This window comes from Sprattus sprattus (assembly GCF_963457725.1).
Source record: "Sprattus sprattus genome assembly, chromosome: 21".
NCBI lineage: Eukaryota > Metazoa > Chordata > Actinopteri > Clupeiformes > Clupeidae > Sprattus > Sprattus sprattus.
Window position 1 is genome coordinate 11,962,024 of NC_137919.1, and position 18,066 is coordinate 11,980,089.

The 18,066-nt window shown below is 46.9% G+C and overlaps 1 protein-coding gene across 2 annotated transcripts in view; it reads right to left on the reverse strand.

Moving 5' to 3' along the window:
• The window catches only part of actn3b (actinin alpha 3b), a 44,040-nt gene that overhangs the window by 10,718 nt on the left and 15,256 nt on the right, over nucleotides 1-18,066 (reverse strand). For both annotated transcript variants that reach the window (XM_080860152.1, XM_080860151.1), the window contains exons 2-13: nucleotides 13,285-13,399; nucleotides 12,784-12,903; nucleotides 11,291-11,377; nucleotides 9,456-9,543; nucleotides 8,687-8,765; nucleotides 8,024-8,105; nucleotides 6,447-6,532; nucleotides 5,961-6,053; nucleotides 4,441-4,671; nucleotides 3,385-3,532; nucleotides 1,300-1,450; nucleotides 1-46 (exon numbers count right to left, since the gene is read on the reverse strand). The exon at nucleotides 1-46 is cut by the window's left edge and continues 63 nt beyond it. In XM_080860152.1, coding sequence (XP_080716278.1) covers nucleotides 1-46; nucleotides 1,300-1,450; nucleotides 3,385-3,532; nucleotides 4,441-4,671; nucleotides 5,961-6,053; nucleotides 6,447-6,532; nucleotides 8,024-8,105; nucleotides 8,687-8,765; nucleotides 9,456-9,543; nucleotides 11,291-11,377; nucleotides 12,784-12,903; nucleotides 13,285-13,399 — 1,326 coding nt within the window. The remainder of the gene's footprint in view (nucleotides 47-1,299; nucleotides 1,451-3,384; nucleotides 3,533-4,440; nucleotides 4,672-5,960; nucleotides 6,054-6,446; nucleotides 6,533-8,023; nucleotides 8,106-8,686; nucleotides 8,766-9,455; nucleotides 9,544-11,290; nucleotides 11,378-12,783; nucleotides 12,904-13,284; nucleotides 13,400-18,066) is intronic.

Consider the following 18,066-nt stretch of genomic DNA (forward strand, 5'->3'; position numbering starts at 1 on the left):
CTGGCACCGCCCATTCACTGTGGCAGCGTCATGGTAGTCCAACTCACTGAGGTGCACACACACACACACACACACACACACACACACAGACACAGACACAGACACACACACACACACACACACACACAGACACACACACGCACGCACGCGCACACACACACGCACGCACCCACGCACGCACGCACGCACGCACGCACGCACGCACGCACGCACGCACACACGCAAACACACACGCACGCACACACACACACACAGACAGTGTTAGAAATGGATCCCAATCTGAATGTTTGGTTCCTTGAGCCTCAAACAAGGAGGAAGTACATGACACAGTTGGGGCAGATAAGCCTCTTATTGTTCTTATCATTTCGCCTCTACTTGCAGGCTCAGGACCTAACCACTCTCCCCCCCCTCTCTCTCTCAATCTCACTCTCTCTCTTTATCTCTCTTTCTCAGTCTCTCTCTCTATCTCTCTCTCTTTCTCTCTATCTCTCTCAATCTCTCTCTCTCTTTTTCTATCTCTCTCAATCTCTCTCTCTCTCTTTTTCTCCCCCCCCCTCTCTCTCTCTTTATCTCTCTTTCTCTGTCTCTCTCTCTATCTCTCTCTCTATCTCGCTCTCTTTCTCTATCTCTCTCTCTTTCTCTTTCTAAATGTATAGCATTCTCTGTCCTATCCTGTCTATGTCTCTTTTCCAGTCTGCCTGTCTGTCAGCCAGTCTATCTGTGTGTCTAAATGAAGTGATAACTGCAGTCTGCTCCATATAGTCGTGTAGTTTGGTCAGTTCACTCTCCCCACCCACCGGCTGTTCTATACCTCACTATACTGCCCTCCCTCCCTCCCTCTCTCCCTCCCTCCCTCCTTTCTCTGTCTGTGTCTGTCTGTTCCACGTGGATCTGAGTGGGTGGTCAAGCTCTGCTCTTGGGCCTCTCTCACCGCCTCTGTTCATCGCTCTCTCTCTCTCTGTCTATCCTTTTCTCTCTCTTCATCTCTTCCTCTCTTCCTCTCCCTCCCTTTCTCTCTCTCCATCTCAATATATGTGCTCCTGGTGGGTGGTCTAGGCCCTTCTCTATTTCCACCTTCTGCTCCTCTATACTTCACCAGGCTGCTCTCTCTTTTTCATTTCCTCTCTAGCCCCCTCTCTGTTTCCCCCCCCTCTCTTCCATTTACTTGAGTTCCTTCCCTCTCTCTCTGTCTCTCTCTGTCTCTCTCTCTCTCCCTCTAACTCTGTCATTCTCTTGCTTAAGCTTTCTCCATCCCAGCCTCCCTCCCTCCCTCTCTCTTTCTCCGCCTCTGTCTCTTACTTGAGCTCCTGGGCGATGGCGGCGATCTGCTCAACACGGTCCTGGTGGGCGGCCAGGTCGCTCTCAAAGGCCTCGTGCTTCCTCATCAGAGCACGGATGTCCATCAGAGAGGCAGACTCATAGTCCTTCTGGGACAACAGCTCCTCCTTGCCTGAGAGAGAGAGAAAGAGAGATGGAGAGAGAGAGAGGTGAATAGTTGTTAAAAAGTTGGATGGAGAGAGGGGCAGTTGGATTTGTGTCTGTCTCAACCTTAACTCCACTGACTTTTTTATTTTATTCTGCTTCCTGATATTGTTGTAATAAAGCTCTCAAAGCTCTGGAGAACACTAGGTGCTAATAACGGGTCTCCTGCTGAGCTCACAGTCTGTGTCATTAAGAGAATAGAGCAGAACACAGAAAGAATAGTGCAGGGAAGTCCGACATATGAAAAAGCAAGATGATGAAATAAAGCAGGACAAAAGAATCAGAGGTATCGCACACACACACACACACACACACACGCACGTACGCATGCACGGACGCACCAACACATACACACACACATAGACACACAGACACACACGCACACACACCTACACCTACATGAGTGGTGTGAGAGAGGTATCACACACACACGCATATACACACACACACACACTCGCCCACACGCACACACACACACACACACACAAACACGCACCTACATAAGTGGTGTGAGAGAGGTATCAAGTGCACCAGACCCTTATCATGTACCACGGCAGGTGCCTGTGTTCAATTATGGAAGAGTTTCAAAGTGTTCCCATAGAGAGCATTCATGGATTATTCACTTGCCTGGCCATACATATCCCAACACACACACATACATACACACACACACACACACACACACACACACACACACACACACACACACACACACACACACACACGCACACACACACATATCCCAACACAGCATCAATCTTTCATAGACCGTCATGCACCTGGTGCTCTCGGGCCCTGATTTACTGGTCTAGCAGGTGCCAAACTTGGCACAGAAAACACACCCCCTAGCTCCTGAGGTAAAAAGGGTGAGTGCATAGCCCATTCATAAAACCATACATGAATGCATCATAACACATTCAAGAATGCACCAATCAACACTCATACACTATGGAATGCTACGTTTATTACTGCTACTTTAGAGTCTAAAGTCACTTTACTTATGGTGGTGTCCAACCTTTGTCTGCCACTCTAGTGTCCTAAGTCACTTTACTCTATGGAGGTGTCCAACCTTCTACTGCCACTCTAGAGTCTAAAGTCACGTTACTCTATGGTGGTGTCCAAACTTTTACTGCCACTCTAGAGTCACTTTACTCTATGGTGGTGTCCAACCTTCTACTGCTATTCTAGAGTCTAAAATCACTTTACTCTATGGTGGTGTCCAACCTTCTACTGCCACTCTAGAGTCACTTAACTCTATGGTTGTGTCCAACCTTCTACTGCCACTCTAGAGTCTAAAGTCACGTTACTCTATGGTGGTGTCCAACCTTCTACTGCCACTCTAGAGTCTAAAGTCACGTTACTCTATGGTGGTGTCCAACCTTCTACTGCCACTCTAGAGTCACTTAACTCTATGGTGGTGTCCAACCTTTTATAAATTATATAATGATTGCTGCCTTGCAAGTCATATCACTATATGGGCAGTGAAGAATGAATTCATATATTAAAAATATTTAGTTTGAAGTATTGGATTGAAAGGTACTTTCCCTTGTGTCCATATTTTCTCGACTATTTTGCTTATTTGTTTTACTTTGATAAAGAAATAGCTCATTAATTGAACAAAAGAAGTTTTCATTACAATTTAAGGGCCAGTCCATGCCTTTTACAAAGCCAATATTTTCAGTTGTGTGGAAAAAACTATGGGTAAAAGGGGACTTCCATAGTGCAGTTTCCTGTATGAATGTTGATTCATGCTTTAAGAAGAATGTATTATGGAGCTATTCATGGAAGTTTTTATGAATGTGCTTTGCACTCACCCTTCAAATAAAGTGTTACCACTCCGGATTGGTGGGATTGTAAGTCCTTTGCCAATCAGGAAGGGTGATGTTGTGATGTGCTCTGTACCTGAAGTCCAGGACTCGTGGAGGGAGCACTTCTGCTTGAACTTCTCGGCCAGGTGGTCGAGTCTCTCCAGGCGGCGGATCTCGGTGAGGAGCCACTCCTCGTAACCCTTCTCCACCTGATCCAGGCCCTTCCAGGCGTTAGCAATGTCCTACATCCACAGGACAGACAGGAGTCAGTAATGTCCTACATCAACATCACAGACAGGTGTCAGTAATGTCCTACATCCGCAGGACAGACAGGTGTCAGTAATGTCCTACATCAAGACCACAGACAGGTGTCAGTAATGTCCTACATCAACACCACAGACAGGTGTCAGTAATGTCCTACATCCGCAGGACAGACAGGTGTCAGTAATGTCCTACATCAACACCACAGACAGGTGTCAGTAATGTCCTACACCAACATCACAGACAGGTGTCAGTAATGTCCTACATCCGCAGGACAGACAGGTGTCAGTAATGTCCTACATCAACACCACAGACAGGTGTCAGTAATGTCCTACATCCACAGGACAGACAGGTGTCAGTAATGTCCTACATCAACACCACAGACAGGTGTCAGTAATGTCCTACATCAACAGGACAAATCTGACCCACCAGATCTCTCCACACCACATGTTTGCACGCAGTGGTCACCTGGTGGCTTGCATTAGTGTGTGTTTATGTGGTTTGAGTGCCGCTAAGGCTACGTGTTAGCATGTTAGTGTGTTGTGTGTCCGCAGCACCACCATCATGCCCTTAAAGGTCAATAAGTTGGGCTGGTTCCTTGGTGCCACACTAGTGTTTCCACGTGTGTGTATGTGTGTGTTGGCACAGTTACATGCCAGTTCAGTGTGTCTTGTGTGTGCCCACTCACCAACACCATCTTGCCCTGAGTGGGCATGATGTCGGGCTGGTTCCTGAGGCGTGTGTGAGGCCAGTGTGCGTATGTGTATAAGTGGTGGTGTGCTGCCTTGCCAGTATGCTGTGCCACCTTGCCCTTGGAGGGCATCAAGGCGGGCCGCTTACTCAGGCGTGTGAGGTGGGCGTCTACAAGTACAAGTACTAGTTCACTCACCGACACCATCTTGCCCTCAGAGGGCATGAAGGCGGGGCGGTTGCTCAGGCGCAGCTTGGTCTGCAGCGTGTTGAAGTTGATCTCCAGCTGGCACTTCTCCTGCACGCGGGGGGGCTTGTGCACGCGCCGGTAGTCACGGAAGTCCTCCAGCTTCTGCTGCATGGCCCGCATGGTCTGCTCCGCCGCGCGGTTCTCCAGCCACGGGATGGTGCGGCGGATCCACTCCAGTAGCTGAGAGAGAGGGAGGGAGGGATGAGATAGAGAGAGAGAGAGGGGGGGGGGGAGACAGAGAGATAGGGGGGAGAGAGAGAGTGGGAGAGGGAGAGAGATTGGGAGAGGGAGGAGAGAGGAGGGAAAGAGGGGGAAGAGGGACAGAGAGTGGGGAGGGAGAGAGATTGAGAGAGGAGGAGAGAGACAAGAAGGGGAGACAGAAACATAGAGGAAAGGAGATGGAGGAGACAGAGAGAAGGGGAGATGGAGGAGACAGAGAGAAAGGGAGAGGGGGAGGTGGAGGAGACAGAGAGAAAGGGAGAGGGAGGAGACAGAGAGCAGGGGAGGTGGAGGAGACAGAGAGAAAGGGAGATGGAGGAGACAGAGAGAAAGGGAGATGGAGGAGACAGAGAGAAAGGGAGATGGAGGAGACAGAGAGAAAGGGAGATGGAGGAGACAGAGAGAAAGGGAGATGGAGGAGACAGAGAGAAAGGGAGAAAGGGAGGTGGAGGAGACAGAGAGAAAGGGAGATGGAGGAGACAGAGAGAAAGGGAGAGGGAGGAGACAGAGAGAAAGGGAGATGGAGGAGACAGAGAGAAAGGGAGAAAGGGAGATGGAGGAGACAGAGAGAAAGGGAGATGGAGGAGACAGAGAGAAAGGGAGATGGAGGAGACAGAGAGAAAGGGAGAAAGGGAGATGGAGGAGACAGAGAGAAAGGGAGAGGGAGGAGACAGAGAGAAAGGGAGGTGGAGGAGACAGAGAGAAAGGGAGATGGAGGAGACAGAGAGAAAGGGAGATGGAAGAGACAGAGAGAAAGGGAGATGGAGGAGACAGAGAGAAAGGGAGATGGAGGAGACAGAGAGAAAGGGAGATGGAAGAGACAGAGAGAAAGGGAGAGGGAAATGGAGGAGACAGATGGTAAGACACAATGACAGAAAGGGTGAGGAGGGAGAGAGAGAAAGGCAAGATTTTGTGAGAGAGGGAGGGGAGGAATGAAGAGAGAAAGCGGAAGAGAACACAGTCAAAAAGAGTGATGAAGAAGTGCATTGCAATCTAATGTTCTCTGAGTTGTCTGAGTATTACTACACTGCATTACATGTATTTAAACTAGCACAGTATTAACATCACATAAAATGTTACGTGACAAATTAAAGAGAGCTGTTTAGAACAGCAGTCAACACTGAAGGCCTCATGAAGGAGCTCCTCTCAGCACGCAGCTCACCAAGGAGGCCCCCGGCACACAGCTCGCCGAGGAGGCCCTCGGCCCACACAGCTCGCCGAGGAGGCCCTGTGGAAGAACACTCACTCACCTCACTGGCCAGCTTCTCATACTCCTCCATCAGTCTCTCATTCTCCTGGTTGACAGCCAGAACCTTACAGATCCTGTTAGCTGCAGTCTCAGCCTGGGCACGAGACAGACAGACAGACAGACAGACAGACAGACAGACAGACAGACAGACAGACAGACAGACAGACAGACAGACAGACAGACAGACAGACAGACAGACAGACAGACAGACAGACAGACAGACAGACAGACAGACAGACAGAAAGACAGACAGACAGACAGACAGACAGACAGACAGAAAAACAGTAAGAAGAGAAGGATGTTGGTCATTACACACAAATACAGTATATTGCATTAACCTCAATTGTTTTGTGGCAGGATTGTTGAATTTTCATTAGGGCAGTATTTTGTCTTTTTATATCTTTATATATATTACTACACTGCATTACATACTGTAACACACACACACACACACACACACACACACACACACACACACACAGCTCACCTGCTCAGCACCAGCAAAAGCATGGTAGAAGCAGGACACGTAAGTCATAATAGCCTTCTCATCAGGCTTGGGGGTGTTCACAATATCTTCATGACAGGAACAGAGAAAGAGAGAAAGACAGAGAGAGAGACAGAGAGATAGAGAGAGAGAGGGAGAGAGAGAAAGAGAGAGAGAGAGACAGAGAGATGTAAAAACAAAAGGAAGAGTCAACTCAGTTAAGCTGTGATGCTTAATGCAGACTCAGTCTTTAATGCTTAATGGAGACTCAGGCTATGGTTGTGATGCTTAATGCAGACTCAGACTATGATGCTTAATGCAGACTCAGACTATGATGCTTAATGCAGACTCAGTCTATGATGCTTAATGCAGACTCAGTCTATGATGCTTAATGCAGACTCAGTCTGTGATGCTTAATGCAGATTCAGTCTGTGATGCTTAATGCAGATTCAGTCTGTGATGCTTAATGCAGATTCAGTCTATGATTCTTAATGCAGACTCAGTCTATGTCTGTGATGCTTAATGCAGATTCAGTCTGTGATGCTTAATGCAGATTCAGTCTGTGATGCTTAATGCAGACTCAGTCTATGTCTGTGATGCTTAATGCAGACTCAGTCTGTGATGCCTAATGCAGACTCAGTCTATGTCTGTGATGCTTAATGCAGACTCAGTCTGTGATGCTTAATGCAGACTCAGTCTGTGATGCTTAATGCAGACTCAGTCTGTGATGCTTAATGCAGACTCAGTCTGTGATGCTTAATGCAGACTCAGTCTATGTCTGTGATGCTTAATGCAGACTCAGTCTATGATGCTTAATGCAGACTCAGTCTATGTCTGTGATGCTTAATGCAGACTCAGTTTGTGATGCTTAATGCAGATTCAGGCTGTGATGCTTAATGCAGACTCAGTCTATGTCTGTGATGCTTAATGCAGACTCCGTCTATGTCTGTGATGCTTAATGCAGACTCAGTCTGTGATGCTTAATGCATATTCAGGCTGTGATGCTTAATGCAGACTCAGTCTATGTCTGTGATGCTTAATGCAGATTCAGTCTGTGATGCTTAATGCAGACTCAGTCTATGTCTGTGATGCTTAATGCAGACTCAGTCTGTGATGCTTAATGCAGACTCAGTCTATGTCTGTGATGCTTAATGCAGATTCAGTCTGTGATGCTTAATGCAGACTCAGTCTATGTCTGTGATGCTTAATGCAGACTCAGTCTGTGATGCCTAATGCAGACTCAGTCTATGTCTGTGATGCTTAATGCAGATTCAGTCTGTGATGCTTAATGCAGACTCAGTCTATGTCTGTGATGCTTAATGCAGACTCAGTCTGTGATGCCTAATGCAGACTCAGTCTATGTCTGTGATGCTTAATGCAGATTCAGTCTGTGATGCTTAATGCAGACTCAGTCTATGTCTGTGATGCTTAATGCAGACTCAGTCTGTGATGCCTAATGCAGACTCAGTCTATGTCTGTGATGCTTAATGCAGATTCAGTCTGTGATGCTTAATGCAGACTCAGTCTATGTCTGTGATGCTTAATGCAGACTCAGTCTGTGATGCTTAACCCAGACTCACCCTCGGCATCCAACATCTTGGGGATGTCCAGATACTTCTCCGCGACCTCGAAGGCAGTGTTTAGGTTTCCAATGGGGTCGTCCTGCAGGGAGACACACTGATCAATGAGGGAATATCAGGGGATTCTTATAGTGTTTGTTCAAAAAAGAGAATGACACAGGGCCCAGTTCAAAGGTAAACAAATTTACAGTATAAATAAAATAACAGGAATTGATAACCTTTTGTACAACAGATTACAAGCAGAAATGTTATAAAGATTTTTTTTTTATGTAAAAGTTTCAGCCGACTGGTGATATATGCCAAACAAGTGGCTGAGTGCTTGAAATGGAATACATCAGACTCATCCTCAACCTAGTTTCTATACTAGAGGGAGGTGTGTGTGTGTGTGTGTGTGTGTGTGTGTGTGTGTGTGTGTGTGTGTGTGTGTGTGTGTGGTATGTTCATACATCTGACTGAAAAGAGCAGAGAACCAAAGAGAAGAGTAAAATGGACAGACAAGGAAAGGAGAGGAAAAAGTTGTGATTGAGAGAGTAGGATAGATAGACAGACAGACAGACAGATAGATAGATAGATAGATAGATAGATAGATAGATAGATAGACAGATAGACAGATAGATAGATAAAGAAAGACCAATAGAGAGAGAGAGAGAGCGAGATGAGCACCTTTCTCAGTTTGGAGTAGTCAATGAGGTCAGGTCTGTGCCTGTGGATGAGGGCACACAGAGCCAAGCCATCCTTCCAGCTGGAGACGGGAGGAGAGGAACGAGGGAGCAGAGGAAAGGGAGGGGGAGGAAAGACATGATGATGGATGAGACCAGATGGAAAACAGAGAGGAGAGGAGAGAGGATGAAGAGTCAGAGGGATGGATAGAAAAGAGGAGGATGGCAGGAGTGAGGGGTGAGGTGGGGAGGATGAGAGCATAAACGGAAGCGAAGGGAAGTTAAGGGAGGGAGGGGAAGAGAAGAGTAGACAGAATGACGAAAGAGATGAGAGAAAGGTTGAAAACAGAGAGAGGGGGAGAAGGGGAAGAGAAGTGGGGGATGTGTTAGTGAGAAAGAAGGAGAAGGGGAAGAGAAGTGGAAGGGGAAGAGAGGAGGGGCGAAAGGAAACAGAGGATAGAGACCAATTAGGTGAGGAAGTAAATTAGAATGGAAGGGCCGTAAAATAAACATTTTGTAAAAATCTAAATCTGAGTTTTTGTGTGTATATGTGTGCATGTGCCTGTGTATGAGGGGTGTGTTTGTATGTGTGTATGTGTTTGCGTATGTGTATTTGTCTCAGGTGTTTGTGTGTGTGTGTGTGTGTGTGTGTGTGTGTGTGTGTGTGTGTATGTGTGTGTGTGTGTGTGTGTGTGTGTGTGTGTGTGTGTGTGTGTGTGTGTGTGTGTGTGTGTGTGTGTGTGTGTGTCTTTGTGTATGTGTCTGTGCTGTACCTGATGTGGAAGTTCTGTACATTGACATTCCTGTAGGGGGCAGTCTTCCTCTGGCACCACAGAAGGAGACCCTCTTTGGCAGAGGTCTCTGTGGGGCAGATAGAACACACACACACACACACACAAACACACACACACACACACACACACAGACACACAGACACACACACACACACAGACACAGACACACACACACACACACACACACACACACACACACACACACACACACACACAAACACACAAAAACACACACACACACACACACACGCACACACACAGACACACACACACACACACACACACACACACACACACACACACACACACACACACACACACACACACACACACATCGTTTACAATGTTTAAGTGTTTATGTATATGTGCATTATATGTCTGTAAGTGTGCTTTACACAATAGAGAGTCTCACAATGAGACTAGTCTTGTGTATTAATTGGCTGTGTAGGCGCATGCATTCAGATATTATTTTTCTATTGGTGCTAAAGACTATGGGCCCTATTTTAACGATCAGAAACGCAAATAGGACAGCGGCAAGTAGCTGTGTGGGCGGGCTCTATTGCGCATTTGCTATTATAACGGCGGAAAAAACACACTTGCGTCCGGCGCAAATGTCAAAAGGGTTGGTCCAAAGGAGGTTACTCAGCCATATGTGTGGTTTGGGCGTAATATGCAATAAACCAATCAGAGCGTCATCTCACATTCCCTTTAAGAGCGAGGAGCGCATATTCCATAGCGGCTTGTTATTATAATGGCGGAATTACCTGGAGGAAGACCGGAGAGGCCACCAGAACGTGTGTTACCAGAAACAATCACGGCAATATTTTCCCATGCTTGTTTGGAGAAATGTTTCTACTTTTCATTTCTCGTTTGTATTTTTTCAGTTACTAGCATTCGTTTTTTGGTGGCAACATATTTGAAATAAAAGTCACAAAAACATACTTTCCGATGTTTTGGGTTCACCCTCACTGAATCACTAGGTTATGTATGCATGGCAATAATATTGCAATTTGCTCAAGCAATACTCTGGAGATGGCAATGGTTTGCTTACCTCATTATAGAGGAAGTAGCGCTTCTGTCAGGTGAGCTCTCCTCTCTCGTGCTGCTGCTGGGGCATTTCGGTTTAATGGCATCGCCACATGCAGTTCAACCTCACGTCTTCTAAAGTCCTCCAATCTATCCTCATTTATGTCATTGACACATCCATGATTCATGGTAATGTTGTGTAAAACAGTCTGGTTTGAACCGCCATTACAATTAACCTGAATCATTTGGGTCAATGTGTACGCTAGATGTATGCCTATTTTTAAAATATCTTGGATATGGATATCACAGTGATTTCCTCATGTGGTAAATACTTGATTTTCCTTGTAATTATATATGGCTTGCCAAAAAATTGGTGTAATTCTCTCGTGTAGACGAGAGAAGTAAAGTGTAGCCTACTACAAGTGTAGGTCCTACTATACGGCCAAGCACGCGCCCTTAAAATAGCGTCTGAATACGCGCCACAGACTCTACACAAAGCGCCTCTGACATTAGACTAGGTTTTTTCTGGTCTACGGCGCACTGTTGTTTTGAAACTGCAAAATACCACTTGCGCCTGAGAAACGCCTTCTCTGTTCCCCCCTGCCCATTTCGGCGCAAGTTCATTTCGACGCGCGCCTCTGGAGGGAAAATCACGCTGTGCGCCGGGTGCAAAAATAAGAATGATACATGCGTCGGTGACAATGTCAATTGCGCTGGGTGCAAGATAGGGCCCTATGTGTGTGTGTGTGAGTGTGTGTGTGTGTGTGTGTGTGTGTGTGTGTGCTCACCCTCCACAGATATATCCTGGATGGCAAAACGCAGAATGATTGTCCAGATCATTCCCAGGGTCATCTTCAAATTTCCGTCTGTGATTTCTATGGGGAGAGAGAACACAGGCATTGGCTTTGACAGGAAACCATGGCAACAGAGGTCATCTGGACCGGCATGTACTGTTTTGATGGAAATAAACAATTTGCCATTACCAAGGTCTTCATACTCTCATACTCTGTCTTAATAGCTCCCCTTTCCCTTACCCTTCAGCCAGACACACACACACACACACACACACACACACACACACACACACACACACACACGCAGCCATGTACATTTATATACACACACACACACACATTTGATACACGCACACGTACACGCACACACACACCCTTGTCCATATGCAACCCCTGCCTACCCCCTTCACACACATAAATCACACATCACATACATACTCACACATATATCTGCATACACACACACACACACACACACACACACACACACACACAAACACACACACACACACACACACACACACAAACACTTTTCCACATGCAAACCCTCCCTAGCCACTTCAGGGTTTTCAAAATCATTGCAAATTTTGTGCCATTTCTGCTTCACTGCTGGGATGGTTTTGGGTAGGTGATGAGATGTGCCTGGTTTCCTAAATACATGATGCTTAGAATTGAGGCCAAACAGTTCAATCTTGGTTTCATTAGACCAGAGGATCTTGTTTTCCACAGCCCAAGAGTGCTTAAAGTGCTTTTATTGCAAACTCCAAGTGGGCTTTCGTGCTTCTTCACTAAGGAGAGGCTGCCGTCAGTGATGGCTGTCCTTCTGGAAGTTTCTCCCATCTCCACACAGGATCTTTTGAGCTCAGTCAGAGAGATCATATGGTTCTCCATCACTTCTCTTATCAAGGCTCTTCTCCCCATATCGCTCAGTTTGTCCTGGTGGCCAGCTCTAGGAAGAGTCTAGGCTGTTACAAACTTTATGTTATTATGGAGATCACTGAGGTCACTGAGGTCGCTAAGGTCACTGAGGTCGCTGAGGTCACTGAGGTCGCTGAGGTCACTGAGGTTACGGAGGTGGCTGAGGTCACTGAGTTCGCTGAGGTCATTGAGGTCGTTGAGGTCACTGAGGTTACGGAGGTCGCTGAGGTGGCTGAGGTCACTGAGGTCATTGAGGTCGCTGAGGTCGCTGAGGTTACGGAGGCCACTGATGTCACTGAGGTCACTGAGGTCATTGAGTTCACTGAGGTCACTCTCTAGGATTCTTCAATGCAGCAGAAATAATTTGTAGCTTTCTGCGTCTGAACGCAATGCAGTATCTGAGCTCTACTGGCTGTTCTTTCAACGTAATGGCTTGGATTGCATACTTAGACTAATGTGATATTGGTTTGAATACTTACATTGAATGTGATATTTCAGTTTTAAAATATCTAAAAAGTTATTATGTGGTATACGCATGTACACACACACACACACACGCAAACACTCACCTTCAGCACCAATGGACACAAGTTTGACCCCCTTGCTGCAGATAAAGTCCAAAGCTTTGTTGACGTTGGCAATCTTGTGGAAGCGCATTTTGCCCTTGTCAGGTTTGGGCAGTCTCTCGCCTGTGAAACACAAACACAGGTATGCACAGATTGTATGCATAGGTATGCCAGGATGGTATGCACAGGTATGCACAGGTATGCACAGGTATGCAAAGATTTTATGCACAGATTCACAGATTGAATGCACAAGTATGCCAAGATTGTATGCACATATTGTATGCACATGTACGCACAGGTTTGCACAGATTGTATTCACAGGTATGCACAGATTGCTTATAAGTTGCTATTCCAGTTCGGACCCAACTTTGAATCAATTATTCTATTTCGGCTGTGGCTCATGTGATGTCTGTCTGTTGGTCATTGTATGTTTTTGAAAATCATGCTCCCCCCCCTCAAAAAAAATAAATCCCTCCTTTAAAGGTCTGCTGTTGCCGTGGCTACCTGAGATGACCTCCAAGAGCAGCATGAGCTTGAGGCCATTCCTGAAGTCTTCCTCGATGTTCTCGATCGCCGTGCCAGCCTTACGCAGATGGGAGTTACACCAGGCCGTGAACGTCTGAGAGAGAGGAAGAGAGATGGGGAGGGAGAGAGAGGGGGAGAGAGAGGGAAGAGGGGAGAGACAAAGGAAAGGCGAAAAAAAAGGGAAAAGAAAGAAAAACAGGAAAGATGGCATTAGTTTTATAGTCTTTTGTCCTCTCAGACACATACATATCACACATAGGAGCTTCGGTAAGGCAAACAGCACCCCCAAGAGGCAGAGAGAGAGATTTTTCAAAGGGAGGAAAAATAAGTAGTGTGTGTGTGAGAGAGAGACAGAGAGAAATGTTTTTTCACATTTGCAGTTGATATTTCCACGAACTCGATCACTTGATTTTCTTTTAACAGTGGTCTTAAACCTGGCAACGACACTCAAAGATTAGTGTGGGAGAAAGAAAGAAAGAAAGAAAGAGAGACATTGAACCAGTTCAAAAACACAGACAGAGGAAGAGGACCATAAAGATCTGACTCCTCTGTTGACAAGGCAGAGGGTAAGTTTGAGAAAACTTCACACTAAGGCGACTTTTGCAGAAAAGATCAGTTTCTCTGGAGAGGAAGATGAAAATGAATGTAGAGAGTTGGGACGAGAGAAAGAGGATGAGGCCGATGAGGAATGTCTGTGTGTCCTGTAATCTGATGTAAAGGGCAGAGAGTGAGGAGGGCGACAGAGCGATAGAGAGGGGTGGGGAGAGAAGGATGGAGAGAGAGACAGGGTATGGAGAGAAGATATAGAGGGGGGTAGGAGGGAAGTAAGAAGGCCAGAGAGAAAGAATGACAGAAAGAGGGAGAGAAGGAGAGAGGGAGAGAGGGTGAGAGGAAGAGGGACAGACAGAGGGAGAGACAGAGAGGCAGAGATGGGAGAGGCAGAGAGAGAGAGACAGATGGAGAGACAGACAGAGAGACAGAGGGAGACAGAGAGAGAGGCAGAGAGGGACAGAGAGAGAGGGAGAGAGAGAGACAGAGGGAGAGGCAGAGAGAGAGAGACAGAGGGAGAGGCAGAGAGAGACAGAGGGAGAGGCAGAGGGAGAGGCAGAAAGAGAGACAGAGGGAGATGGAGAGACAGAGAGAGAGTCAGACAGAGAGACAGAGGGAGATGGAGAGACAGAGAGAGAGGCAGACAGAGCAAGCTAGCTTCAGCAGGTTCAACAGTGGGCCCTCTGCTCACACACCCGTATAGCATGCCCAAATTTAGCCAGGGGGCTAATACCCTAGCCTGGCTCCTGGCTCCGCCCGCCTATTGCACTGAGATTATAGCCTGGAAGCCCTCTCCACAAGATGAATCGCTCAGCTTCTCAGAAGAGCGGACCAATCAGCAACCAGAGGGGGTGGCAAAGTGCGATGACGTTCGAAGTGAAGCATTTGTTTTGTAACAATGGCCGCAATGCTAGAACTGGACCAAGAAATACAAGCAGTAGTAGCAATGCTAGCAGACATCGAAGAATTAAAGCCGAAGTAAGAAGAACGTGTTAATGTAATCATCAAGGGCAAAGCCATTGTTTCCTTAATGGGTTTGGGAAAAGGCTAATATATCAGCTTGCACCGTTAGTGGAGAAGTAGGATGTCTAGTGATCCATGACGATTGGTTAAAGGCTGGTCCAATGGTTTCAGAGTGAATCCCAAGTCGACGCCCATGAGGATGCACTAGAGACTAGAAACCATCCCCAGTGGAGCGAGGCCAGACCCTATCTATTCACAAAGGGAATTTGGGTCTGGTTATACCAGGATACTAATACCCCCCTACGTCTTCAACAAACACACACACACACACACACAGACACACACACACACACACACACACACACACACACACACACACACACACACACACACACACACACACAGAGACACACACACACACACACAAACACACACACACACAGACACACACAGACACACACACACACACACAGACAGACACACACAGACAGACACACACAGACAGACACACACAGACAGACACACACACACACACACTTCCCCCTGCCCTCTGCCCTAAGGCCTCCGTCAGGAGATGAGATGTGAGGGGAGGTGTTGAGGGGAAGGAATGGAGGAACGGGATGGGGGGTATGGAGGAGGGGGGGGGGGGGGGGGGGGGGAGGGGGTTAAGGAGGCTAAATGTGGGAGCCATGAGACACCAGAGGACAGCTGAGAGAGCAGGATTCCTCAGAGAAAGAGAGAAGGAAAGAGGGGTGAAGATGGAGATGAATAAAGACAGAGAGGTAGTGACAGGCAGAGTGAGAGACAGTGAGGGAGAGAGAAAGAGAGTAGGAGGCAGAGAGAGAGAGAGAGAAAGAGAGAGTAAGAGGCAAAGAGAGAGCGAGAGTAAGAGGCAGAGAGAAAGAGGGAGGACGTAACACAGAAAGAGGGAAAGAGAGGGAGTGAGATGGTGGGAGAGGGGGAGAGAGAAAGAAAGGGAGAGAGAGAGATTGAAAGAGAGGGAGAGGGAGAGATTGAAAGAGAGGGAGAGGGGGTTGCAAAGGAGGAAATGAAAGTCAGAATAAGGAGGGAGACGGACACACAGATGACATGTCTGACTTGTTTTGAGTTTGATACTCCTGACACCATCTCATCATCACACACACTCACACAACACCCACCCACACACACACACACACACACAGACACACACACACACAAACAACAAACACAACACTGGTAATAAATACCGCACTGAACCCCCACACCATCAAAACATAATACGACTACATTACCAATATTCTGAAGAAGAAAGACCACTCTAATGGTGTCACAAATAAACAAACACACACACACACACACACACACACACACACACACACAGACACCCATAAACACACACACACACACACACACACACACAGACACACACACAAACACACACACACACACACACACACACACACAAACAGACACATACAGAAATCCATTAACACATACACACACACACACACACACACACACACACACACACACAAACACATGCACATACAGAATACCATAAACACATCCACACACACTCACACACACACACACACACACACACACAGACACCCATAAACACATACACACAAGAAGGTATTCACTGAAGTCTGTCAGTGTGTGGAACACTTGAGCTCACACCTGTCAGACAGTTCTCTGTGTGTGTACGTGTGTGAATGCTCGTGTGTGTATGGGTCTGTGTGTGTGTGTACGTCTTATCTCGGAGCCACAGTCAGCTTTTTTTGTCCCCCTTTTTAAAAATGAGGTCACCCTGCGAAATGCCTCCCATAGCTCTGTTTCCCATGGGGGTGGTGTGTGTGTGTGTGTGTGTGTGTGTATGTATGTTTGTGTGTGTGGCGGGGGGTAATGGTCACAGAGACACCCCCCACCACCACCCCAACAGCTGGGGAAGCCCTGACGACACCGTCCCCTTTGGGCGCCCACTGACCAGCAATCATGGGGGGGGGGGGGGGCAGTCTCCTCAGAAATAGAACCGAGTGTTTTGGGTGAAGGAATGCATCTGTAATGTGTACATTTGCACATGTGTGTGTTTTTGTGTGAGTGTGTGTGTGTGTGTGTGTGTGTGTGTGTGTGTGTGTGTGTGTGTCTCTGTGTGTGTGTGTTTTGTGTGTGTGTGTGTGTGTGTGTGTGTGTGTGTGTTTATGTGTGTGTCTGTGTCTCAGTGTGTGTGTGTGTGTGTGTGTGTGTGTGTGTTTGTTTGTGTGTGTGTGTGTGTGTGTGTGTGTGTGTGTGTGTGTGTGTGTTTGTATGTTTGTGTGTGTGTTTGTGTGTGTGTGTGTGTGTGTGTGTGTGTGTGTGTGTGTGTGTGTGTGTGTGTGTGTGTGTGTGTGTGTGTGTGTGTGTGTGTTTGTGTGTGTGTGAGTGTGTGTGTGTGTATGTGTGTGTGTTGTTAACATATGTGTGTATGGCCCAGTGAAACAACACAGGAAGACCATCACTATAAATGAGGGAACCCACTTCTAAATAATCCTCCAGGATGCTGAATGAATTGAGCCCAAAACCTGATCCTTACCAAGTGGAGGAGCAGGGGTATTAGAAGGAGCTGGGGTATTAATAGGACAGAAATGCACAGGGGTACTTAGGCTAACATAACAGACTAAGAACAGACTGGAGCTCTCAGTATTCAAAATGAAAATAAGATGTGCCGGGTTTCAACTTATACATCCACTCTTTTCTGTTTCCTTCTTGCCTCTTTCTACAGCTGTCTTACACATGAAATGGTCATGGTTTGAAGGGACATCCCTTTCCCTTCATGTTATTACTGAGATATCAACAAGGACACAAACACACACACAGGGAAATACATACACATTTTGCTTCTGCAACTGTGTGTGTGCCTTAAAGCCCAGATGAAAGTGTTAAAATTGTGTGTGTGTGTGTGTGTATGTGTGTGTGTGCCTTAAAGCCCAGATGAAAGTGTTTAAATTGTGTGTATGTGTGTGTGTGCGCCTTAAAGCCCAGATGAAAGTGTTTCAATTGTGTGTGTGTGTGTGTGAGAGTGAGAGAGCGTGAGCGTGTGCTTATTCGCATATTGAAGTGAGTTTGTGTGCATGTGTGCGTGCGTGCGTGTGTGTGTGTGTGTGTTTATAGACAGGGCCGTGGTGTATTTATAGCGTCCACCTGTCAGACAGTCATAATTGTTAGAGGACAGACAGGAACGTTCAGCCTGCACACATGCACAGTGACAAGGCAACAGTTCCCATACCA